General features: G+C 43.1%; 1 protein-coding gene across 1 annotated transcript in view; it reads left to right on the top strand.

The window, feature by feature from the left end:
- STIP1 (stress induced phosphoprotein 1) overlaps positions 1-27,680 on the top strand; it is a 1,768,405-nt gene that overhangs the window by 717,433 nt on the left and 1,023,292 nt on the right. Inside the window, exons 6-7 of the mRNA XM_044075368.1 lie at positions 7,421-7,424; positions 17,981-18,081. Of these exons, the coding sequence (XP_043931303.1) occupies positions 7,421-7,424; positions 17,981-18,081 (105 nt within the window). The remainder of the gene's footprint in view (positions 1-7,420; positions 7,425-17,980; positions 18,082-27,680) is intronic.

The raw sequence follows: 27,680 nt of genomic DNA, 5'->3' as shown, positions 1-27,680 counted from the left end.
AAGAAAAAATCAGGAACTAAGCAGTGTTTCATTACTGAAGATCTCCTGCCAGGATCCTCTGCATTCACTGTCTGTACAGCATTCTGTACATTCTGCATCCATCACATCAGTCCCGATCCCATTAATTTCCAAAGAGTACCTTCACAACATTTCTCTCAATCCATGTACTCCCCAGGTCTAGTAAGCATTTTCAGAGTGCTTTAGATTGCGATCAAATCACAAGGTCATTTTTGAAGAATGACTGAAATGGGTGTGTCATACCATCTCCCTCTGTCTATAGGTCAGATGGGGTTTGCCCACATTCTTCTATACTGTCTCCTGCCCTGGTCTCATTCTCAACATGGGTGCTTTTGGGGCAAGTATAACATGCTTTTGGGGCAAGTATAACATGCTTTTGGAGCATGACATCTCTGTACCTTTAGGTATAGGGACCTCGGTACTGAGCATTTTGCATCTGTCTCATTTAACATACAGACTAGAGGTGTTTGAGTCTATGAGCTGACCACTCAGAACAGATCCTTTGCACCGTCTTTCACTCTGATTCACTTGATACCATTTTCATTCTTTGTGGAGGCTCCAGCTTTGATCTCTGAGCCATCAGAGTTTTCAGTACAATTGAAATCCACTTTGGTAGGAATGGAGTGGGTACTGATTCAGGGGTCCCCGATGTTAATAGACATTGGGATCAATATTAAAAGTCTGTAAGAGAGTGATGGCTTACTTTTCATGGAATACCACAACATCTCTGTCGACATTTGCTTTGACTTTTGGCACTCTTGAGAACATTGGCTTTTTTTTTGTCATTCCACCCATAGTCTGCACAGACTGGATGGCCTCAGAACTTCCAGTGGATTTTCCCAGGATATGGACATGTAAAAATTGTGCATCAACTCCTCCATGGAATTTCTTTCTTCAGACATGGGTCTGGATACTAGAGTGTGTTCTCCACAGTGGTTTGGTACATAAACATAAGCAAGAAGGAACTCATTCTTATCCACTGTCTAGAGGGAATGAAAGTGTGGCAGTGTGCAATGTCTTCTCAGCAATTTCTGATTCCAGTGCACATCCTGGGTAGATAAGCATTTTAGTGTATAATCTGAGCAAAAGCATTCTGATGCCTTAAAAGTGATCCTGTATTCTGTCAGTGACGGCACACATTTTCAGCCGCTGAGGCCAGCCATGGTGCTATCTTTGCATCCCACTTCAGCATTAACATTAAGTACAATATCAGCATTATTGCCCTGTTCTCCTACAAGAGACAGTCATCAACAGATGCTCTCGTAGGTCTCCTGTACTCTTGTACTCCAATGCCCTTGATAATCAAATGTCTACAGAAAGCAGTCTGTTGTAGAACTGTAATCCTCATAGCCCCTGACCGATCCACCCAAGTATGATTCCCCTTTCAGTGGCCTTACCTGTGGCAGCCTCCTTGGGTTCTGGATCCCATTCCAGATTTAGTATCCCATCCCTCAGCCTAGCCTCACTTGAATCAGATACTTCAGGTTGATTTCTCCAGTTCCAGTGATGGCCAGTAATCCCAGGCTTTCTAGGAGCTGTGCATACCCTTTCCTCTTGTGAGAAGCCCTCTGCTATGAAGGTTTATGTAAATAAGTGGAAACAATTCTCTTTGGGCTGCTCTTAAGAACTTTGATCCCTTTTCCATTCCTTCAGATGCAGTTCTAAGCTTTCTATCTGGGCTTTTGTGATCTGGGCTCAACTACTGTTCTGTTAAAATTCAACAGGCAGCCATCTCAAACCTCCATATAGGTCAAAACTACATACCTGTTACTTCTCTGAAATTGCTTAAAATCTTTTTGAAGGGTACCTTTTTCTCATCCCTCCAGTAAGGGATCCAATTCCTCCTTGGGATTTGCCTCTGCTATGCCAAGCCTTGACCAGTGTGCCTTTTGAGACTGTGGCTACTGTAGACTTTAAAGCATCTTTCTTAGAAAATACTCTTTTGAGGGGCAGTAATTTCAGCCAGAAGAATTTTAAAACTTTCTTGTCCTACAGTCTATCCTGTCTTATCTTTCATAAAGATGGTCTTCCTTTGCGGACAAATCCCTTTTTCTTCCGAAGGTGGCCTCTAATCTAAACCATTCAGTTCAGTTGGCAAATTTTATTTCTAAAAAGTGTGAATATGTGCTTCATTGCTTAGACCGCCATCACCAAATGAAATTGTCTGAACAAGACCAAACGTTTCTGAAAGTCAGATCAACTTTGTTTCCTTCTTTACAGCTAAATTTAGGAAACCAGTCTCCGTAGTGCCTTGGTCTAAATGACTTTCAGATTTTTCAGATTGCATATTTTTTGTTTATTTCAAGTGTGATGTGAGATGGTACCAGCTGTGTCAGAGAGAGTAGGGCAGTGCATATGTAACATATGCCAGCATATCTAGCAGGAGTTCTGAAAACAATTATCATTTGACTATCAAACTGATTTGTAAAGCTGCTTGTGTTAAAAAAAAAAAAAAAAAAAAAAAATGTATCAACAGTGGGTCTTACTGGACAGAAAAATAGACATATATGTCCGACTGTATTGTTAATTTTCGAAGTGTATATATTTTAACAGAGGATACTGGAAGGGAAGGGGTTTAGCTCAGCCCAGCTAACCTTAAGAAAAATAGCCTGACATTTAAATGACTTGGTTTAGGCCATAAAGATTTTCTCACATATCTGAATGCCGCCAGAGATGCAATGCCTGCACTGGGATCCCACTCTTACTGTCCTTGGTGGTGAACTAATTGCTACTCTGGGTGTAGAATGCCTTGTTGGTCTCTGCAGGAAGGGTGGAAGTATTGTAATTGTTTTACAATCTCCAGATGTTGTAAGCCATAGCAAAGTTCTAGGTGTGCATTGTCGCACATCTCTGCCAGATCCTGGCTTAAGTTTTCTAGTGAGGGAGTAGTGATGGAGTCACAGAATCAGGTGACCGGACGTAATGTCATTCTGTCGCCAGCACTGAAATTGTATTTAGATACTAGTGAGAGATGTAATACTCTGCACTTGTTTTGGAATGACAAGACCGCTCACTCGCTTCATCTTGCCTTTCTTTAGTAAGTAACTTAACTAGGGAACAGTAATTCTTCAGTCAGGTAGGAAAATATGATGTTGCTTTCATTTGCTCTTTAACCTGTGCATTTTGGCTCTGAAGATTGGATCCGACTTGGCCACATACTAAAGCTCCAGGATTTGCCATGCTTTGACAAGCATCAGTAATCTGATTGTCTAAGATCCTCTGGGTTTCTGTGCGAGTTTCAGTAGTTTTTTTTTTTTTTTGTAGTCTTTCCTTTCTGTAAGAACTCTTTATCATATAGTCTGTTTTCCTTTGGGTTTTCTTGTCTTAGGGTTTGTAGTTCTTCCTCGTGACAGCCCCTTTCACTTCCCAACCCATTTCTAACTATATTCCTTTTTTGCTTATAGATGTGTGTATGTATATATGTATATGTATATGTGTATATATATATATATATATATATATATATATATATATATATATATATATATATGTGTGTATATGTGTATGTATACATATATATATATATATATATATATATATATATATATACATATATATACACATATATATACACATATAAATACACACACACACTCAACGGAAAGATCTAACAATGGAAAAATTCTAAACAAAGCTGTACATAAATCTAAAGACAGAATATAGAGATGGATGTTTAGTATAGATATTGTCTCTCTATCTGTTTTTAGATTTATGTACAGCTTAGTTTAGAATTTTTCCATTGTTAGATCTTTCCGTTATTGCGTTTGTCTGTGTGTGCGTTTGTCTGTGTGTGCGTTTGTCTGTGTGTGCGTTTGTCTGTGTGTGCGTTTGTCTGTGTGTGCGTTTGTCTGTGTGTGCGTTTGTCTGTGTGTGCGTTTGTCTGTGTGTGCGTTTGTCTGTGTGTGCGTTTGTCTGTGTAGATATGGCTGACCCCAAATCTGTGGGTTTTAAAAAATATTACAATTGTAGTCACAAGATTCCACTCTCGGATGCCCAATCTGTGTGTGGTGTACCTCTAAGCTGCCCACTTGGACTCATCATGCACTATTTATGCCTGGATTCAACCAGTGAGCAGTAATTGACAGGAGAAACAAATTGATCCTGAAGGATCTCCTGCCTTTACAACTTCTGCTACACCGTCCACTTAAAGGGCTTAAACCCTCTCCAAAAAAGCACAAAGATCAGAAGAGGTCCCCCAATAGGTGTCATCAGTCGAGGAAACCTCCTGCCAAGTCAGCTAAGTCGTTGGAACTGACTTCTTTGGCTCCCATAGTCATTCAGGCCTTCCCTCAGCATCGGAGCTGAAGTTTCTTCCCAGTGCTGGTGACATCCAAGCCTAAGTCCCCTGTCCTGCAACAACCCAAACCAGTCTGCAGGCCTTTCTCCTTTGCTTCCTCCATTATGTCCTCTAACAGCCTTTCTAGAACTGAGGTTGATGGCATGATGGTTAAATTTCTCAATGCACAAATCCAGCTTGAGATCTTGCCTGTTCTATCCCCCCAACTCCGCGAGCAATATTCCTGCCTTTACTGCTATATCTCCTTCTCTGATCCTACTGCCAGTTTCGGAGTTATTGAGTCCGAGCTTTCCTGGATTCGAGATCCCATAGCAGACAAGTATGGTTACCTCTATTATGATTGTTTTCCTAACCTGCCCTGCTCCGACAGATTTGGAGCAGAGCGGCTCGCGTGGAGCCATAGCTTCGGAGTCAGGTCTGAGGGGTTAAAGTCAGCCAACACTTTTGGAGCACTCTCTTCCCCTCTGGGTCTCGGCACTTGATAGTTTGGCTCCGACTGCTCACTCTGATCCGGGAGCGGTGGGGATTCATGGGGCTTACCCGTCGACAGCTTTGGCTCAGGCGGGGTTGCCCTTGGTTTCTCTATCTCCCTCGGCATTCCAGGTGGTGGAGAGGGTTCTCTCTGTACCCAAAAGAGCCTAAACTCTACCTGCTTTGGAGCCTGGCTCCCCTCCAAAGCCTTTGTGTCTGAGCTATCTACAGTCTCCTCTGGGACAGCCTGTCTAGAAAGACTTCAGACTTCTTCCCTTTTGGAATACTCAGAGTCTTCTGATACCTCCCTGGAGCACCCCACCGAGGAGGTCCCTCAGAAGCACCAGTGTAAATGGAGACACTTGGATTCCCCTTTGGGATCCTTCACAGAGGACACCGTCCGCGATGAAGGGGAGGGGTCCCCAAGATCACCAGCTGAGCGTGTCTTTGGAGACGTCATGAAGAACCTACACCAAAAGTTTGTTTAGTCTTCAAGAATCTGGAGGAATCTGTTTCTGGAAGCTATTGGGTCAGGTCCATCTACTTCTTGGGTATTCCCCCTGTGGGCACCTTTATTGACTGCGTCGCACAGGGCATGGAAGGAGCTGGACACAGTGGAACCAACCCATAAGCAGCCTGATAAAATCATTAGTGCTCCTTCTAACTGCCCCCATTTGGACCAAGGGTGTTCCAGTCGATGTCGTGGTGGTAACATCAGCAGCCACCAAAAAGGAGCTGGCCCAGTAAATCTTCACCGTCCATCTCCTTAACAGGGTGTCTAGGGCTTTGGACAGGTTTGGGGAGTGGGTTTGCACTTCAGTGACTTTTGCATTGCGAGCACTGTATTTGGCACGTGTAACCAAACTAGAGAGGGACTTAGTCTAGGAACTCTCTAGTTCTGTCTCAGAGTCCATGTCTGCCGGCCGAGGAGCAGGTCTTTCTCTCTAGGATGGCCACCCTTCATTCTGTTTCTAGACACAGCCATGAGGTTCATTTCTCATGCTGCAGAAGGTGCCTCATGGGCGGCCGGGATCAGGCATTACTACCAGATGCCATGCCTGGATGCAGCTGTGCGATTTCTCCGAACACTGCAAGACATCCTTCGCCAACGCTTCTTTCAAACGATCATCTCTTTTCGGTCCCAACAGTAAGAGACTCTCTCCCAAAGTGAAAAGGACAGAAAGACCTTGTCTGCCATCATAATCTGCTTCTGTGCCCCACAACGGACCTTTTTTCAGGAACCAGCCCGGAGGTGAGAAGTTGTGATTCCAAAAACCTCAAGATCCTTTTCAGGATTCACAGGGAGACCTTCCTCCCAGAGGCAGAGGGGGAAATAGTTATAATTGCAGATGCCGCTTCATGGCAGCGTGGATACAATGAATCAAGGGTCTCTATTCTTTCTCGGACAGATCCAGTCTGCTATCCTGCAGGATTGCCTGACCATCTCTGGAGGCATTCGGAGGACATTTGTTTTTACACCCAACAGCCTGGGAAACCATCGCAAAAGATTGTTGGGTGTTAAAAATTACATAGAGAAGGCTATTCAATAATCTTTTTCAGAAACCCTCTCTAAACAGAACCCTCCCCGATGTTCCACCCAATCAGAGGAAGGATGCAGCCTTAGAAGATGTTCATCTTGTTTCACTGTTTCAGTCATTACTCTTGGGTTATCCTGCCTGCAGGCTACCCTCAGTCGGCCTGAATTCCAAAGTCTTGGTCCAGCGTCTGTTGCTGTCACCTCTTCCCTGACGTCAGTGCGCCAGGGGTATAAAAGATGCAGCCGACGACATTTTCTTCAGTCTTTCTTGCCGTGTGGTGCCCAAAGCAAAAGCAGTTCGCAAGTGCCGGTAGGCCGACTCCTGAGATTTTCAAAAACGAATTTCAGATCCGAAGTCTTCATTAAAGCTAAGTACCCCTTTGGGGAAACTTTTTTCTTGCTCCAGACCGATGTCAGAAAAAGTTAATTGTATTTCTTGTGGGAAGCAAATACCTCATAAGGATTTTCATTCTTATTGTATTCCTTGCCTAGGCCCTGATCATAACGTTGCTAGCTGTCGGTTTTGTGCTGGATTTAACCAAGGCACTATTAAGCGTCTGTATGATTTTGCCTTTCATTACTTTGGCCGAAGATGCAATGGAACAGCCAACGACCGGAGTTTATACAAAGCTCAAGGATAAAGAAAAGGACAGGCATCAGAGGTCCAAAACAGACGAGGCTCCCGCTAAGCCAGTTGCCGGTTCTCAGTGAGGCGCTTTCGCAGCCGCTGACACCCACTATCTCAGAGCCACAGGCCACTGCCGATTCCCACGTGGAGCCTACTAGGCCTCTGGATACTCAAGGTATTGGACACTCTGAAACTATTCCCTCAGATGGATCCGGAGCCACTGAGCAGGCATCGGCTTCTGAGGGTGTTTTCAGACCTACACAGTTATATGTAAAGCCTTCCTCAGCATCAAAAGCAAAGACTAAAGGAGCTCTAAAGACAAAGAAACAAGTACAGCATTTTCCTGGACAGACTTCCATGTCTAAAAACAGATTTTCAAAATGGCCGAAGACCTAATTACCTTGATCAAGGGTTCCCATACCCCTCCTGATAAAAGGCCTAGGCAAGAGACAGAATATGAATCTTCAGATCAGGTTTCCATTTCCTCTGACTCCTCTTCTGAACAGGAATACTCTCTTCCTCCATATGAGGATTCTGATGCTGAATAATCTATCCCTTCAGCCTCTCCTGAGGATTATTCTTTTGGGGAAACTCTGCATACCATGAGGGAGCACTTCCACTGGGAGAGCCAAGACTATTCAGAATCAAAGAAAAGGCTTAGAGATTTTCTTTTACTACCTCAGCACAGGCCTCTTCCTATTCCCCCTGTGTTAGACATTGTCGATGTATTTTTAGAGTCCGGCCTTTCTCCTGACTCTACCCCCTGCTCCTGTTAAGCCAGACAGATATTACAGGGTTCCAGATTCACATACATTTCTTCATAAAAACCCTGCAGCTGACCCAGAAATTATATCTCGGGGTCCTAAAGGGGTCAAGGCTTCCACTGCAAAAAACCCTATCCCCTCTGATAGGGATTCAAGGGCATTAGACAGATGGGGGGAAAAGGTTTACACTTCTGCTACTTTGGCTGTGAGGGCTTTAAATTGTCAATTTCATATGCTTAAATATCAGCAACACTTAATGTCACTGCTTAAACAGAAAATGTTGACAAATTCTGATTGTGCAGAAAATAAGGAAATGCAGGATTTATTGCATGCAGCTGAACAAGTGGGAAAGCATACATTGCAATGTGGTTTTGATTCTCTGGAGGCCTCTTGCAGGGCCGCTGTTACGGGTTCTGTCATTAGGAGGCATGCTTGGTTAATGGAACAGAATCTGCCTGATCATGTTAAAGCAAAATTATTAGATGCTCCATTACAACATGATACTTTATTTGGTGTTAAGGCAGAGGAGGTGGTGTTGAAGATGGAGGACAAAGCGAAATCTATGCAAACAGTAAAGGATTTCTTACAGGTAAAGCCACCCAGATTTAGCAGAAACTGGCCTACAAAGAATTGGTCCTCTCCAGTGTCAGACATGCCAGAAAGAGGCAGATACAGACGCCCCAGAGGCAGATCCCAGCCCCAAGGCTCATACAGGCCTCAACAATGGGGAGCTTCTACCTTTAAAAGCGGAGAAGACAAATCACAGCCATACAGGAAACAGTCCCAATGACTTTACTCTGCCAGCACCAAGCACTTATCTTTTGGCAGCCCCCTTAGGGGGAAAACTAGCACTTTTTTCTCAAAATTGGCACATGATCACCCAGGACAAATGGATCTTGAATATAGTGTCCCACGGCTACAGGTTCCACTTTCACACCCTGCCAAGGGCAAAAGGTATGCCAGACCTGCCACACAATCAATGGGCAGAGGCACAAAAGCAAGTTTAATCCCTCATGGACATGAGGGCCATTCATCAAGTACCACAGCAAGAGCAAGGATAAGGATTTTACTCCAGACATTTCTTGGTACCCAGAAAGGACAAAGCCTGGAGACAGATATTGGACCTGTCTATTCTAAATACATTTCTGGACGTTCCAAAATTCAAAATGTTGACTCTGCAGCAGCTCCTGCCCATGCTGGGCAAGAAGGCTTGGCTTGTAACTTTGGACCTAAGAGGCATACCTGCATGTCCCAATCAGACAATCTTGCAGAAGATACCTCAGATTCATAGCTGGCTCAATGCACTTACCAATTCTCTGCATTGCCCTTTGGCTTATCTACTGCGCCCAGGGTCTTCACAAAATGCCTGGCACCAGTAATTGCGTTTTGCAGACAGAGGAATCCAAATATATCCTTACTTGGACGACTGCCTTATTCAAGCAGAGAACAAGGTCATTCTACTAAAGCATCTGGCGTTTGTAAAAAGATTACTAATTTGCCTAGGGTACACAGTAAACGAAAAGAAATCAAAACTAGTACCCTCTCAAGAGATAATATTCCTGGGTGCAAGCTTAAATACAACTGCCCAGATGGCTTATCTCACGCCAAACAAACAAAGGCAACTGACTTCTTACTTCATAATGTTGGCAAAACGACCCAGTTATCTGCAATAAAAATTCTGCAGGCTTTGGGCTTCATGGCATCCTGCATTCTACTAATTCCATATGCCAGACTGCATATGAGTAAACTACAGTGGTATCTAAAAAGTGTTTGGACTCAACATTGCCACAGCCTGGAAACGTTAATTACCCTCATTTCTTGCCTGCAAGAGGAGTTTCAGTGGTGGGCACAGGCCTGTCACCACAACAAGGGACAGCCAATCATCTTACCCACAGCCAGGCAATCAGTAACAACAGATGCATCAGATTATGCCTGGGGTGGCCCACATGGCAGGAAAATGTATTCAGGACACATGGCCCACAAGCCAAATGCATCTCCATATCAATCAAAAAGAGATGCTAGCTGTTCAGAATGCCCTGACAGTTTTCAAGGATCTACTTCAACCAGGACAACTTCTAATAAGGACAGACAATACTACCGTCATGTGGTACATAAGCAGGGAGGTACACATTCCTACCCCTTCTGCAGACAAGCTGTGACTTTGTGGGACTCAGCATTGACTCATCAGGTTCACCTGCAAGCACAGTTCCTGCCACGAAAAATAAATACTCTGGCAGACTAAGCAGAAACCTCATGGATCCCCACAAGTGGAAACTGGATACACAAATCTTCAGCATGATAAGGAAATGGGGACACCCAGACATAGATCTATTTGCCTCCCTTCACAACTGCCAACTACAGAGATTCTGCACAAGGACATATTACAAGCAAGCATGGAAAGTGGATGCCTTATTCTTCAGCTGGAAAAACCTAACAGTATATGGCTTTCCTTCATTGCTTCTCTTTCCCAAGGTACTCCTAAAAGTCAGACAAGAGAAGCCAAAAATGATACTGATTGCCCCAGACTGGCCACGCCAGCACTTGTACCCAATCCTAAAGAACTTGTCTCAAGGTCCAGCTTGGGCATTGCCTCAAATTCCTCACTTACTGACCCAACAAAACAATCAGATCCTGCACAGCCAACTCAGGACCCTAAATCTGGCAGCATGGCAGATAATGTAGCCACTCAGAACACTCCTCTCTCGAAAGCTATGATGGATGTTATTTTGGAGGCCAGGAGGCCCAGTACCAGAAAGTCTTATGCAGAAAAATGGAAGAGATTCTGTGCTTGGAACCAGGCACAAGGAATTGACACGTTTGTTCCACATATTCCTCAGATTTTGCAATACTTAACTGAGATGCTGGACAAAGGCCTATCCTTTTCATCAATAAAGATCCATGCCTCTGCCATTTCAGCCCATTACAATACGGAACCACCTGTTTTTCTCACCCATTAATAAGGCACTACCTCAGAGTGGCCAAAAACACAAGACCTCCAAGGAGACCACCAATACCTGCATGGGACCTCAATTATGTCTTGGGAAAAACTTACACTGCCTCCTTTTGAGCCAGCCACAACAGCTGATATAAAATTCTTATCCTGGAAAACAGCTTTGCTTCTAGCAATAACTTCCACAAGACGAGTCTCGGAGTTACAGGCACTCATGGCTGTGGAACATTTTATCATTTTCCATCCAGACAGGGTTTCTCTAAGGGCAAACCCAACATTTATGCCTAAGGTAGTGTCCAGTGTGGCCCTTAACCAAACCATTCACCTGCCTACCTTTTATCCAAAACCACAGACCAAGGGTGAGACTTCTGCATTCTTTGGACATACACAGACAGCTACACTTCTACTTGGACAGAACTAAAGCTTTTAGAAAGACTGAGCAACTTTTAGTGGCATATGCTGCAGGATCTCAAGGAAAAGCTATCTCAAAACACTTATTTCAAAATGGATAGGCCATAGCATTCGTTTCTGCTATTCCCAACATGAAAAGTCAGTGCCTAAGGGCATTAGGCCACATTCAACCAGAGCAGCAGCCACTTAAGCAGCCTTCCTCAGAGGACTACCAACCAAGGACATATTAGAGGCTGCAACTTGGAGTTCAGTGCACACTTTTACAAAGCACTACCACTTAGCTCTTTACTCTAAATCCAGAGCAGGCTTTGCCACTGCAGTTCTGCAGGGCCTCATAGCCACTCCTAATTCTATTTAGACCCAGCCACCCAACCTCAGCTTTAGGATTCAACCCGAAAGTAATGACTGCAACAGTGAAACACGATGAACATAGTACAGTTGTGTACTTACCATAAATGTAGATGTTCGAGTGTATTCACTGTTGTAGTCCAGGTTACCCACCCACCATCCCCCTTCTACTGCTGGGACTTGTCTATACTTCTCTATTCTATACAACCTATGTGGTATATTTGCTTGTAGATGAAGGTAATGTTTGTATTAGTGCTTGCATTTTTATTGGCATAATTTTTAGCCTACCCTTTTGAGGGCACCTGACATCTGGGCCAAGAAAAACTGAAGAAAATGGTGTCTTCTGCATCTTTTTATACCCCTGGCGCACTGACGTCAGGGTAGAGGCGACAGCAACCGACACCGGACCAAGACTTTGGAATTAAGGCCGACTGCGGGTAGCCTGCAGGCAAGATAACCCAAGAGTAATGACTGCAACAGTGAATACACTCGAACATCTACATTTATGGTAGGTACACAACTGTACTTTACAAAGCTGCTCTCAAAAAGAATCCTCCAAAGTGTCCCACCAGACCAGCTTTGGGTCAAGCATCTACTTCAGTTTCTTTTTAGTGCCCAAAACGACAGGGGACTTCAGGGCCATTCTGGACCTTACCACCATGAACAAATCGGTTGCTAATTCAAAGTTCCGAATGGTCATGATTCAGTACATTCTGCCCTTTCTCAGAAGGAAGACTGGATGTGCTCTAATGACCTTCAGGATGGTACTATCTCATCAAGATGAGCAGGCACTCCAGAAGGTTCTTCTCCTTCTGGCTAGGAGGCAATCATTATCAGATCAGAGTACATCCATTTGGTCTCACGACAGCCCCCAGCATGTTCAAATGCATGGCAATAGTGGCAGCTTACCTGAGACTGCATGGATTCCAGGTGTTTTCATATCTCTATTGGCTCCTAACTGCTCCTACCACGCATTGACTCGTAGAAACCAAAGAATTCCTGTCCCACATAGCCTCAACGATGGGCATCTCCATCAGTCTGAAAGTCTCATCTTCAACCGGTCCAAATCACAGACTTCATGGAAGTCCACCGAGATACCATCCTTTCTTTAGCCCTTCCTCCTCCGGACAGAATTTTCACTGTGAGGTCTTATGTCAAATTAGTCATGGCCAGTCCTCTTCCAGCAAGTCCTGTTCTAAAAGGCCTTTGGGTCCATTCCAGCCATGATTACCTTGGTACCAGTAGCACTCCTTCACATGAGTACTTCACCGGACCTTTGTGGGCCAATGGTCCCTCCTTTACTATCCATTGAATTACCAGATTGGGATCTCCCGAGGATGCCAACAATCTTCTATGGTAGATCTAATCCAAAGAGCTTCTTCAGTACCACTTGTTTATCCCCCCCCAGGCCACTCTGACCATGGATGCATCCCATTTTAGGTTGGGTGGTATTATCTGGAACAAATAGTCCAAGGCAGATGTCCCCTAGAGACTGTCTTGCATATAAAAGTTCTAGAGATGAGAGCAGTGCTTCTTGCATTGCAAGGCCTTCCCCCAACGGGAACTATTGCAGTTCAGACAGGCAGCATGTCCGTGGTCTTGTTAATCAACAAACTGGGAGGAGCCAGGTCTTACTCTTTGTGTCAAGAGGCCATGAAACTGTGGCAATGGACAATCTCTTCCAACCTCTTTCTCATAGCAGCGCACATTCTGGGGAGGTCAAACATCCTTGCAGACAGGCTCAACAAGACCATTCAGATGCCTCACGAGTGGTCTCTGAATCCTTCAGTGGCAAACCTTGTTGCTATCTTTTTGCATCTCCCTCCAACACCAAGTGCAGTGAGTTTTTTGTCCTGATCCCTCCTCTGTGACTGTCACCAGGAGGTGCTCTAGTCCATGCTTGGCCCCCTGGTCTACTTTGCCTATCCTCTTCTCATTCCCAAATTTCTGCAAAAAGCTCAGAGGTTGAAATGCCAAATGATCCTCATTGCACCATTTTGGCCCCAACAGTTTGGTTTCCCTTTTGGTCTCACTTGGTCTGTCCACCGTGGACTCTGGATCCCTCTCCAGATCTGTTGTCCTATCCCTTGGGACACTCCCATCTGGATCCTCCTGAGCCTGAAATTAACCACTTGGTTACTCCACTTCTAGTGATGGCTAGAACTCCTGGGCTTTCTTCTCTCATTAGAAAAATTTTGATTGCTGCCCACAGCATCCATGAGGAGATTATACAAAAACAAGTGGAACAGGTTTCTCCATTTGGGTCATCAGAACAATCTGGACACTTTTACAACTCTGGTTGCTGCTGTTTTACATTTTCTGGCTTCTGTTTGTCATAACGGAGCTAGTTTTTCTGTGATGAAAGTGCAATTAGCGGCCATTTCCAACTTTCATATTTGGGAAAATTCCTTTTCTCTAGCCTCATCTAAATGTTGCAAGGTCTTTTAAAAGGTACCTTTGTCCTTCGTCCTCCTGTCAAGGAACCTGTTGCCCCCTGGGAATCTTGCCTTGGTTTTCAAGTCTTAGCTGAAGGCTCAAAGGGGGCGAGACTAAGGTAGATTTAACGTTTCTGACCTGGAAACCATTTTCTTGGTGGCCATTACCTCATCTAAAAGAGTATCTGAGTTGCATGCTTTATTTTGCAAGCCTGCATATTTGATTTTTTCACATTGATGGAGTTGCTTTGCGTACTAATCCTTCCATTCTGCCCAAGGTCGGTTCTGAAGCTAACAAACCAAGTTATCTATCTACCAGTCATCTTTCCTAACTTTTAAAACATAGAAGAGTATCAACTTCGTATGTTGGACGTAGACAGACAGCTTTGCTTCAGTTTGGATAGAACCAAGCTGTTTAGAAAATCTGATAAGCTTTTTGTTTTTTTTCTAAGACCATGTTGGGTAAACCAATTTCCAAGGTGACCCTGGCTCATTGGATTACTAGTTGCATTAAGCTTGCTTATCCCACAAGGGGCATCCTATTACTGTGTCGTATTAAAGCTCATTCTTCTAGGTCTGTTTCCACCTCCTCAGCATTCTGGTTGAAAGTAACCATTGATGCAATTTGTGCAGCCGCTACCTGGTCGAACCACCATACCTTTATATCTCAATTCAAACTAGACATTTCCAGGAATAGAGCCTCCTTTGGTTCTGCTGTATTCCGGAATATCCTTCCATGAGGGCCTCCCAAGTATTTCTATAGCTGGGGACTCTGTCCCACAGGTTGAAGAGCAATTGAGGGCAACAATGTCAGATAAAGAAGTTTAAGTACTCACCATACTGTTCCATCTGAGTTGTTGCCTCTCGTTTGCTCTTCAGCCTTCCCTCCCCTTACCTGTTGAAGGACTTAACCGAGTTATTTAGACAAGTACTTCATTACTGTTTGAGCTCCTGAAGTGTTCATTTCTGTCTTGCCCTGTTGTCTTTGGGTGATTTCTCTCTACTTGTATGGTTATATGATGCATAGTGGTGCAGCAAACTCAATCTGAGGGATTTGGAGGAGAGGAGCATTATGGGTAAAGGAGGAGCTCAGATTTCAGATCCTGGTGCTTTAGTATGCGGCAGAGTCTGATCCGATCCTCGGATCTGAAACCCACATATTGGAGAGCAAATGCAAGGCAACAACTTAGATGGAACGTTATGGTGAGTACATAACTTCACTTTTTTCTGTATCTGAATCTTTCTGTTTTTTACATTTTCTGTGAATTGAAACTCTGGTGTTTTTATTGTAAATAGATGTGCAGTAGTTTCATATTTTCTATTTTATTATTAAATATATGCATACCTTTCGTTGTGGCTGGTCTTTAGAAAATATTTTAACCTTTTAGAGTAATTGCATTTAATTGGTGTCACTGTAGCTTCATGCTCCTGAAAGTCTTACTGATTAGTTAACACTACCATTTGTATAAGTATTAATTTTACTAAGAGTAATTGGGTACCCTGGAAAGAGCTTTAAAGTAGCTGGTTGGTGACAGTGAATCTGCCTTAGTCTGGGTGGAGATGGCATAGCAGATAAATCTGTGCCAGCCTTTCCTGTGTGTGCATGTGTGGGTGCGTGTGTTTGTCTCAGCTACTTGTAACAGGAACACAGAGCACTTATTTTTGCAGAGAGAAAGGTGGAGTCTTATTTGGGGCCTGAAGTCCAGCCCCAGAACTGGAGTGTGCTCCCTTTGTGCTCTTAAGAGAAATTGTGTTTGGTGCAGTGAGCTGGATTTGAAAATACTGTGTGCTTTTGTTCTACACGAACATTCCCCACTGGTGTCAATGGTGAGGATTGAGGCTTCTTGATTACTGGACCAGAGGAGGACGTCACACCAAGAAAGGTGCATCTGTACCTGTTAGGCCAAAGCCCCATTCAGCTAGGGCAGTTGCTACCTCAGGTACCTTCTTTGGTCTTCTCTCTCTAGATGATATTTGAACAGCAGTAACATGGCCTAATTCCTGTACCTTTGTGTCTCATTATAAACTTGACATTCAGTCCAGATCTGAGAATTTTTGGTTCTGCTATTTTTGCAGAATATTCTGTTATACCACCCATTTCATCTTGCCAGAGACTCTGTCCCACAGGTTGACACAGATTTAAGACAGCATCTGACACTAACGTTATGCACTTACCATAATGCTAGATCTGTGTTGTCTTCTGTCCATCTCAACCATCCCTCCCTCTGTCCCCCTTCCAAATTGTCAGTGGTTTGTGGTTCTTGAAGACCAAGTCTATTAAGGAGACCCTTGTGGTCCATTTCTCAATCAATTGTTAGGGGACGGCTGTATGTAGGCATAGTAGGGCAAACTTGATATGTGGAAATTCAGAAGGGCAGAGCATTATGGGAGAGGAGGTGGCTTCCGAGACAAAGACTATGATATGCTGGCTTCTGGTCCCATACGATCTGATAACCCACAAGTTGAGTCCTGTGGAGAAAGACAGCATGGAACTAGCATAATACTGAGTGCGTAACTTTCATGATAATAGTGGAAGTTGGAATTATAGCTTCTGGAGGTGGTACAAGATTAAGGAGTTAATGAATGTTTCTACCATTTGAATAAAGAGCAAGTTAAATTGACTAGCTACACTGTCATCTTGGTTGGTTGTGCAGGGGGTGGGTTGGGTAGTTGTAGCTGGTTTGTAGAAAAGCAAAACAATCTAAAACCATGTCTGCCAGTCTTCCCTTTTCTCTCAAATGATGTGCACAGAAGGATCATTTTCAAGATGTCTTGCTGTGTGCAAGTACAGTCACATCTGGCTGTGCCCAGCTACCACTTATTTTTAGGAGATGTTTTATTGCTGCATGAGAGAGAGAATTTTGCTCAAGTTTTTTGTGACCTTTTTCTGTCTTGAATACTTCTGACCTCTTAATCCTTGATTTTAAAGTTATTTGGGTTTTTACCTGATGTTCTCCTGCTAACATTTACTATTGAATTTTCATTACATGTCTTATCAATGTACACTTACTGCATAGTGTGTACCTTCTAATTTACAGGTTTTAAAGTTTGGGCTTTACTTATCAGGTATATGCAATGCCTAAACAACTGTTGAGATCTGAATGTGTTTTTCACTCCTTAGGACCTGTTTCTGTTCACATCTGTGCATTATGTAACTGTAATGTGTAATTTGTCTTCTGGGTCCCAATGCCAGTTATCTTACTTCAGCATGAGTCGTCAGATCATTTACCTCACTTTAGTCCAGAGCAGTTGAAAATATTAAGTAAAAAAGCTTCTACAAAAATAGAAGTGTGTGGTGGAATCCTCTGTTTGCTATGCTTTTCATCAGTCTCAAACTTGCTCTGATGAAAAGGGAAAAGCAAGAATCAGAATTCTCCATAATACTGAAAAGAGGAAAAAACAAGAAAATGATAGCGTCACTAACCGATGTAATGCTGATTAGCATAGACTAGCATACCCTCATGCAAAAAATAGAAACTGGTTTTCAACTGTTAAAAGAACCCAAAACGGGGGGGGGGGGGGGGGGGGCTCTTCCATGTGACCTGCTGCAGAGTAGACAAGGGCTGTTGCTGTTTGTGTCTACAGCTCCCCTCTGTTAAAGAATTTAAACTTTTTTCATATCGAATATGCAACTTTGTAGACTTGTTTTGCAAGTAGTGTACACACAGAGGATGACATAAGATTTTTATGACAGCTTGACAGTTTTGTTGGATCTGTCATAAGCAATTTCTCTTGTAACTGGAGCACTTTGATTACTGTATGACTGCTGAGATCACATTTCATTTGCTCATACTAAAAGGAAGTCAGTCCATAAGGAATAAGTAGTGCTCCTCATTCAGGTTTTCTTTAGAATACAGCCTCATATTGCTAGCTTCATGTGATATCCTAAGCAAAAGGAGAATAAGGCTGTATTCACAACTTAAGTTTGCGAAGTTTGAAGATGCTGAAACTAGTGGCAAAGTTTCCATTGGTTGAATTTATTGGAGAGTTTGTCGTGATTTAGAGTTTTAGAGTTGTATGCATGTTTTTGCTGCATTGTTTATAGGCAGATTTGCTTTTGCATGACATAAGTATGTGAGCAGTATTCCTATAATTGAGGTGCATTGTTGTTGTTTTCATAGCTGTGTACTTTGAGCAAGGTGATTATAGTAAATGCCGTGAGCTGTGTGAGCAAGCCGTTGAAGTTGGCAGAGAAAACAGGGAGGACTACCGACAAATAGCAGTAAGCATTATATATCCATTTCATCCTTTCCTTTTATTATTGTGCCATTGACTTGTAGGGGTTTTATTGTAGACTTTCTTCCTTTCCTAATTTCTTTAGATTTTTACTACTAATCCTTTGCAGTGCCCACCAGCTATGGTTTCCCCTTACTTTACCATTGCATCCATATGCATACAGTGGTCTTCAACTGTTAAAAGAACCTAAAAGAAAGGAGGATCCGTTAAAGGCTGCCTTGTTACATGTGACATTCTTCCAAACAGAGAAGGACTTTAATTATTTGTCCGCAGCTCCTTTTGGTTAAAGAATTTGAGTACCATGATAATACTCTTCTTAAGTTGTTTTGTGTGGATTGATGGAATTTTGGTAGCAGAAAGTCATCCAAAGTACACACAGGGGGATGCATGTCCTTCTAGTGTTCTTCAGAATCCCTGACTGACTTTAGTTTGGAATTTGGAGTAGCTGGAAGGCTTTCAGTTTCTCAGCCTTTTTGCTGTAGCGAGTTTACTTCATTGTGCCAGGAAAAATTCCACAGAATGATAACAGTTAAACACAAATACCTTTTTGAGACTTTTGGATGTTCTTTATATGGATCATTGTTGCAGTAATTTGCATTACATATGGGAACTGTTTGCAGGCAGACATCTGCCTGGCCTGATTTCTAAAGCCGTGTCTGAATATACCAGCTTGGGTTGGGTCTGGCTCATGTCCAGTGTAACAATGCAGGCTTGCATCCTTGATAGAATGCGCAGTCAGCCTTTGCCATCTTCACTTCGTCACACACTTGTGTACTATATTTTGTCAAAAACTGTTGAGGTTGCTCAGTCTGATCTCTGCCTTGAAGTTCCAGTCTACATAATTCTTCAGCTAAGTACACTTTGAGGATATTTTTTTTGACTGGTGTATGATTTTAAGGGAAGCATTTCATTTCCAAAGGCATACCTAATCAATCCCTAAAAAGCCCGTGCAGCTGTTGGTGTGAGATCCACATTTAAGGATTTGCGTTATAATTGCTTTTTTTTTCGTTTGAGACTCCCACGAGACAGTAGACACCAGGTTTTGTAAGTATTTCACTATGAAGACTTGAAGCAGCGATACTGCTCTTCATGTCTGACTGGTTTAGAATAGATAGGCCCTGAAGTGTATGTCAGAGTTTTATGAATCATCTGCTTGAACCAGAGAACCTCAGTCTCCCAGGAAAATCAACAGGAAAAAAATACTGACACATGGAATTACGAGAGGGTGAGAGGACTTGAAGGACTCATGGCGATCTTTTCACACCCACACTACTTCCTTTGCTTGTAGCTTGCACATTAAACATTATGTCCCCACATTTTCACAGGCGTTACAGATTTTTTTTAACTCCAAATCCTAAAATCGCAGTCTCCCAGCAGACCTTGCCTCACTTGATTTAAAGAAGTGTGTTAAGGAGGTAGTCTGCATGACAGACCTTGCAGCAGACCATCACTGGTCCAGCCCTCCACCTCAATCACACATCCAACAAATAAGAATCGGATGAGGAAGAAGGTCCTTTTGTATTGCACAGCTTATAAACAAAAGAATTGTGTCTAGATCTAGGGATGTCATTGTCCTTTTTTCAACCTTTTTTAGGCCAGTCATTGAATATAATGTCCCAGTTTGGCATTTATCTGTCCAGGCACATGCAAAAACTGGAACACCTACAGAGATACTTTACTGAAAGGATACAAGGCCTAAACAAAATGTCCTACATAGACTGACTCAGCCCCGTCATTGTATTATGTATCCTACTGACTGTTGAGAGGAGACTTGTGTCTGGCATACAAGGCATCCTCTGACCCAGTACTGATGGATTTACTGCACATCAGCAAATCAAATGGCATTAGAAATTGTCTACGGATCTCAACCTCTTCCGCAACATCAACAAAACAGTTTGGAGGGGCAGGTATAGCTCTCAGAGGATACTGCTGTTCTGAAACAAACTCCCCATCCACACAAAGTATAGATGGTCCTGATTGAAATATTGGTGCAGTATTCTTAGCATATGGGTTGTCACAACTGATGTCCAGGCAGGCTAGCAAAGCTTTATCTTCCCAAGATTGTACATCGGACGCATGACCTGAACTTTTATTTATTGGTCTATATAGGTGGACGTAAGAGTGGATCCTCATACTGTCTCATTGCCAGCCCGAACCCAGCTCGTGTATCTGTTGGACTGATCGCTGTTTGGTCATTGGTACATTTGCTTTGATCATTTATTTAGATAAGTGCCCCATTGGGACATCTTCCTTTTTATTTGTACCATTTTGTTGACAGTTGTTAGATGCCCATTAGGAGGGGTAAGTGCGAGTGCAGTAGGTAGATTCCATACTAAGACTTGCATACCAAGGGTCTTTTTTGCCTAGGTCTAGAACATGATCACAAATGTTGCTCTGTCATTTGTTCCTAAAACCCTTCGGTAGAGGCTTTCCACTCTCAACACCATTTTCTTAAAGACTTGGCCCCGTCCAAGATAGCTGACTCTGCATTCTTGGCAGCCGCTTTGCTGCTTGAAGAAAAAACTTGAGGCCTCAATTGGATCCACAGTCTAACTTTTCTGACTCTGTTATACATGCTGAAGTTCCAGAACCAGCAGGACATTACATTACCTTTCAGCTGCCAGCTACTGAGACCCTACTGCAGGCTATTATGGCTCCAGAGGCCTTGCAGACTGCTATGTCTAAACTGCGTCTCATTTCTTTGGGACTACATGGCATCCCTCAAATTTTAGTTGGGGAAGAGATTCCAGGCTTTCTAATGGAAGACATGGTTCCAAACCTCTGCATCTCATCAAGGCAGATGTTGAGCTTAAAAAGAAAAAGCTGGAGACTGGGCATGTAGCCTCTCCCTCATCAACTAGGGACAATGAATGGATAGACTTCTCACAGCGGTTGTTCAAACCTATTAATGTCTTTGAAACCTCCCTCGTTTTGGTCTATGCAACCACAGGCTACTTCCCAAAAACTTACCCTGGTGTCCTCTTCTGAAGAACAGGACTTGGGGCTGTTACCATTCTCTGGACTGTTCTCAGCTGCATTCTCCAGGAGAAATCTCTTCCGACGAAGAGGACTCCTCTCGCCCAGATTCCCCTGTTGAGAAGCTTACTTTGGGGAGAATATACAGTTCATGATTATCGCTTTCTTCTTAGGACACAAATAAACGTGTCTTTGTGGGTTCTGTTCAAGCAGCTTTATTCTGTAGAAACACATCAGTGTAGAGGCTTGCTGACTAACTTAAGTAACTTTTATACAAACTAACAACTGTGATCATGCATGCTCACTCTCTGGCTGCTTCTACAAAATAGCACTAGGATTGCGCTTGTCTGGAATTTACACTTGCATGTACAGCCTCGCATTCTTAAAGATATAGCACACACATTACACTCTGATCTGTATTCTCCCATTTTGAGAAATAGATCATGCAATTTTGTCATGAGATTATTTGGCATGTAGAAATCACAGGTAAGCTATAGACATGCATTATACAATACAAAGTACATGTGTATACAATCAAGTCCACGTTGCCGCCTATTTCACACTAGGCTTAGAAACTCGTCCATATCGTGTGACATAAAACTGGAAATTAGATTTAGCAACCGGGACAGTTTCTGCAAAATGGTTGACCTGTGGAAAGTTTGAATCACTTTGTGGAACAGAATCAGAGTTTTGAACATATTCTGGTCTGGTAAGTGTCTGACTTATTCGATTTAGAGTTTGCATCACAGATACAATGTTGTGACTGCAATGAGGATGATTCTGGTACAGGAAGAAGATGCCTACAATTTCCTCCTAGGCTCTACACCCTCGGAATTTATCAAATAGGGTCTCGGCTCAGCACAGATGCCTGTAATTTGACCTTTTGTATCAAAATCTTGTGTGGATTCATACCATTTCTCCTTCCCTCAACGGATGAAGAAATCTGCTTCATCTGTCGAAACAAGATTTCTGGATATTACGCTTCTTAAACAATTGAGCCTTGATGGTTTTATTGTTCTTGGGTTTAGGCTGCAACAAACATTAGTGCAGTTCTAGTTTGTCTGGAAAGTAGTTTTTGACCAGGTGAGCCAAGAATTTCATTACGAGGTATGTTTCTGAGATTAAGCAAATTCAGGAATACATCGGTATTGTCACGCTTTGACTTTTCAAGTAATTGCTTTGCACTCTGTACTGCACATTCGGCTAGACCATTGGACTGAGGATATTCAGGAATACTAATGACGGGTATGAAGTCACATTCTTTTTCAAATTTCTGAAACAACTGGCTAGTGAATTGAGTACCATTGTCTGAAAAAGTATGCGGACTACCATGAACTGAGAATTGACATTTCAGCTTGGTAATAGCATTTGATGTTAAGTTTGGTAGTAGATCAATCTCAAACCAATTTGAATAAGAGTCTACCAAAACTAAGTAGTGTTGATTATTCATCTCTGATATCAGTTGCTACAGTAGACCAAGGTAGTTAGGAATTGGACTTGGCTGAAGTGGTTCTCTTTGCAAATGCAATCTGGTACTATTGCGTACTGAACAAGAAGAAAGAACTCTATCGATGTCTTTTGGTAATGAAGGCCAAAATACTAATTCTCTTGCTCTTCTCTTAGTGGATGTGGATCCTGGGTGAACCATGATGCAAAATCTGAATACATTCTGGTTGTAAGGAAGCAGAAACAACAATTTTAGGACCTTTGAAAATAATGCCATCTTCGATTAACAATTCATCTCTGTAAGGAAAATACGCTTGCACCACAGATGATGCACTAGATTGCTTTGACAGCCATCTGACATTGATAAAGTGATTGAGCTTATGAAATTGGATCAGTCTGTGTGTGATCTCTTAATTCAAGTCTAGTGGTGAAAAAATTATGCACTGACTCGCATCAGTCAGAAGTCTCGGCATCGAGCTGTTCTGTTGTATTTCTAGGCAATCTGGATAAGGTATCTGCCAAATAGAGCAATTTGACTTTAGACCGTTTTGAAGTTGTACTTTTGCAATTTGAGCATCATTCTTTGCAATCTCCTGGAGTAGAGTACATAGGCTTCTTCAGAATAGTAACTAGAAGTTGATGATCAGTTTCAGTCTGAATAGCTCGACCATAAATACAGTCATGAAACTTAGAACATGCAGTTACTATAGCCAAAAGCTCTTTCTCATTTTGAGCACATTGCATCTCAGTTTGGGTTAGGGTTCTAGATGCATATGCTACTGATCTACCCTCTTGAAGAATAACTGCACCTAAGGCAAATTTTATTACATCGCAGGAAAGAATGGTTTGTTCACATCATAGTATCTTAACATAGGTGGGTGGCAGTTTTCTGCTTAAGGTCTTCAAATGCCCTCTGATGATGATCCAGCCTTGATCTTGCAACATTTTTGCGTGTTGGCTCACTTAAAGGTGCTGTGAACTCACTGAAGTCTGGTATAAATTTGCCTAAATAATTGACCATGCCCAGAAAATGCTGTAAACCTTGTACATTGTCTGGCGCTGACATCTTTAAAATTTTTGTTTGCTTGGTCAGGTCAGGTCTGAAGCCTGTACTTGTAAACAAATGACCTGTGTGCGTAACTTCTGGAAGTCTGAATTTGCAGCTTTAAGTTCACTTCATGTGCTCTATCTAGAACTTTCTTGAGGATGTTCATCGTGTTTCACTGTTGCAGTCATTACTATTGGGTAATCCTGCTGGTAGGCTACCCGCAGTCGGCCTGAATTCCAAAGTCTAGGTCCGGCGTCTATTGCTGTTGCCTCCTCCCTGACGTCAGTGCGCCAGGGGTATAAAAGATGCAGCCGACGTCATTTTCTTCAGTCTTTCTTGCCGCGCGGTGCCCGAAGGAAAAACAGTTCGCAAGTGCCGGACGGCCGACTCCTGAGATTTTTGTGTTCGAATTTCAGATCCGAAGTATTCATTAAAAGCTAAGTACCCCGTTGGGGAAACTTTTTTCTTGCTCCAGACCAATGTCAAAAAAAGTTAATTGTATTTCTTGTGGAAAGCAAATACCTCATAAGGACTTTCATTCTTACTGTATTCCTTGCCTAGGCCCTGACCACGACGTTGCTAATTTTAGGTTTTGTGCTAGATTTAACCAACGCACTATTAAGTGTCGGTACGATTTTGCATTTCACTATTTTGGCAGAAGATTTAATTGCACGATGTCGTCTGATAGCCATCCGACTACCGAAATTCACAAGAAACGCAAAGAAAAAGAAAAGGACAGGCATCCGAGGTCCAAAACTAACGACTAGGCTTCTTTTAAGCCAGTCGCCAGTTCTCAGTGAGGTGCTTTTGCAGCCCCTGACGCCCGCTACTTTAGAGCTGCAGGCCGCTACCGACTCCCACGTGGAGCCGACTAGGCCATTGGAAACTCAAGGTATTGCAACCTCGGAAACTATTCCCTCAGATGAGTCTGGAGCCGCTGAGAAAGCATCGGCTTCGGAGGGTGTTTTCAGGCCTACGCAATTATATGTTAAAACGACTTCAGCTTCCAGGGCAAAGACTAAAGCACCTTTAAAGACAAAGAAACAAGTACAACAAGCCCCATGGACAGGCCTCCATGCCTAAAAAGCAGATGCTCAAAATGGCCGAAGACCTAATTACTTTGATCAGGGGATCCCATCCCCTTCCTGATAAGAGACCTAGGCAAGAGACAGAATATGAATCTTCAGATCAGGTTTCCATTTCATCTGATTCCTCTTCTGATCAGGAATACTCTCTTCCTCCCTATGAGGATTCTGATGCTGAAGAATCTATCCCTTCAGCCTCTCCTCCTGAGGATTACTCTTTTGGCGAAACTCTGCATACCATGAGGGAGCATTTCCACTTGGACAACTAAGATTATTCAGAATCTAAGAAAAGGCTCAGAGACTTCCTTTTACTACCTCAGCACAGGCCCCTTGCTATTCCACCTGTGTTAGACATTGTAGATGTATTTTCAGAGTCCAGTCTGACTCCTGACTCCTTACCTCCAGCTCCTGTTAAGCCAGACAGGTACTACAGGGTTCCTGATTCACATACATTTATTTTTAAAAACCCTGCTGCTGACCCAGAAACTCTCTCAGGGTCCCAAAGGAGTCAAGGCTTCCACTGAAAAAAAACTCTACCCCCCCGACAGACATTCTAGGGCACTGGACAGATGAGGAAAAAAGATTTACACTTCTGCTACCTTGGCTATAAGGGCTTTAAATAGTCAGTTTCATATACTTAAATATCAGCAATACATTATGTCACTGCTTAAACAGAAATTGTTGACAAATTCTGAATGTGCAGAAAATAAAGAAATGCAGGATTTATTGCATGCAGCTGAACAAGTTGGAAAGCATACTTTGCAATGTGGTTTTGATTCTCTGGAGGCCTCCTGCAGGGCCACTGTTACGGGTTCTGTCATTAGGATGCATGCTTGGTTAAAGGAACAGAACCTACCTGATCATGTTAAAGCAAAATTATTAGATGCTCCATTACAGCATGATACCTTGTTTGGTGTTAAAGCAGAAGAGGTGTTGAAGAAAATGGAGGACAAAGCTAAATCTATGCAAACAGTCAAGTATTTCTTACAGGTACAGCCTCCAAGATTTAGCACACACTGGCCTACAAATAATTGGTCCTTTCCAGTGTCAGACAGGCCACAAAGGGGCAGATACAGACGCCCTAGAGGCAGATCCCAGCCCCAAGGCACATACAGGTCTAAACAATGGGGTACTTCTACCTCCAAAAGCGGAGAAGATGAATCACAGCCTTACAGGAAACAGTCCCAATTACTTCCCCCTGCTTGTGCCAAGCACTTATCTTCTGGCAGCACCTTTAGTGGGAAAACTAGCACTTTTTTATCAAAATTGGCACATAATAACCCAGGACAAATGGGTCTTGGACAGTGTCACAAGGTTACAAGTTTCACTTTCATACCCTGCCAAGGGCAAACGGATTGCCAGACTTGCCACAAAATCAATGGGCAGAGGCACAAAAGCAAATTTCAGCCCTCATGGACATTAGGGCCATTCAGCAAGTACCAGAGAAAGAGCAAGGACAAGGATTTTACTCGACTGTTCTTGGTGCCCGGAAAGGACAAAGCCTGGAGACCAATACTGGACCTATCTATGCTAAACACATCTGGATATTCCAAAATTCAAAATGTTGACTCTGCAGCAGCTTCTGCCCATGCTGGGCAAGAAGGCTTGGCTTGTGACTTTAGACCTAAAAGAGGCATACCTGCATGTCCCAATCAGGCAATCATGCAAAGATACCTCAGATTCATAGCTGGCTCAATGCACTACCAATTCTCTGCACTGCCCTTTGGGTTATCTACTGCGCCCAGGGTCTTCACAAAATGCCTGGCTCCAGTAATTGCATTCTGCAGACAGAGGAATACAAATATATCTTTACTTGGATGACTGCCTCATTCAAGCAGAGAACAAGGACATTCTACTACAGCATCTGGCATTTGTAAAAAGAGTACTAACATGCTTTTAGGGTACACAGTAAACGAAAAGAAATCAAAGCTAGTACCCTCTCAAGAGATAATATTCCTGGGTGCAAGCTTAAATACAACTGCACAGATGGCTTATCTCACGCTAGACAAGCAAAGGCAACTGACTACTTATTTCGAACTGTTGGCAACAAAGGCCCAGTTATCTGCAAGAAAAAGTCTGCAGGCTTTCGGCTTCATTGCATCCTGCATTCTGCTAATTTCATATGCAAGACTGCATATGAGGAAACTTCAATGGTATCTAAAAAGTGTTTGGATTCAACATTGCTATAGCCTGGAAACAATAATTGCTCTCATTCCCTGCCTGCAACAGGAGTTTTGATGGTGGGCAAAGGCCTGTCACCACAACAAGGGGCAGCCATTCACTTTACCCCCAGCCAGGCAGACATTAACAACAGATGCATCAGATTATGCCTGGGGGGGCCCACATGGCAGGACGATGTGTTCAGGGCACATGGTCTGCAACCCAAATGCATCTACATATCAATCAAAAAGAGATGCTAGCTGTTCAGAATGCCCTGACAGCCTTCAAGGATCTACTTCATCCGTGACAACTACTGATACAGACAATACTACGGTCCTGTGGTATATAAACAAGCAGGGAGGCACTCATTCCTACCCACTTTGCAGACTAGCCATGACTTTGTGGGACACAGCATTGACTTGCCAAGTACATCTGCCGGCACAATTCCTGCCAGGAAAGATAAATACTCTGGCAACGAACTAAGCAGAAACCTGATGGATCCCCACAAGTGGAAATTGGATCCACAAGTCTTCAGCATGATAACAAGGAACTGGAGATGCCCGGACTTAGATCCGTTTGCCACCCCTCACAATTGCCAACTACAGAAATTCTGCACAAGGACTTATCACAGGCACGCATAGAGAAATGGATGCTCTGTCTTTCAGCTGGAAAAACTTAACGGTATATGCCTTTCCTCCACTGCCTTTCCTCCCCAAGGTACACCTAAAGGTCAGACAAGAGAAGCCAAAAATGATACTGATTGCCCCAGACTGGCCCCGCCAGCACTGGTACCCAATTCTAAGGAACTTGTCTCGATGCCCAGCCTGGACATTACCTCAAATACCTCACTTGCTGTCCCAACAAAACAAT

The sequence above is a fragment of the Protopterus annectens genome, chromosome 6.part1, assembly GCF_019279795.1.
Source record: "Protopterus annectens isolate FY-2018-M chromosome 6.part1, PAN1.0, whole genome shotgun sequence".
NCBI lineage: Eukaryota > Metazoa > Chordata > Ceratodontiformes > Protopteridae > Protopterus > Protopterus annectens.
This window is presented reverse-complemented; position numbering and strand designations above follow the sequence as displayed.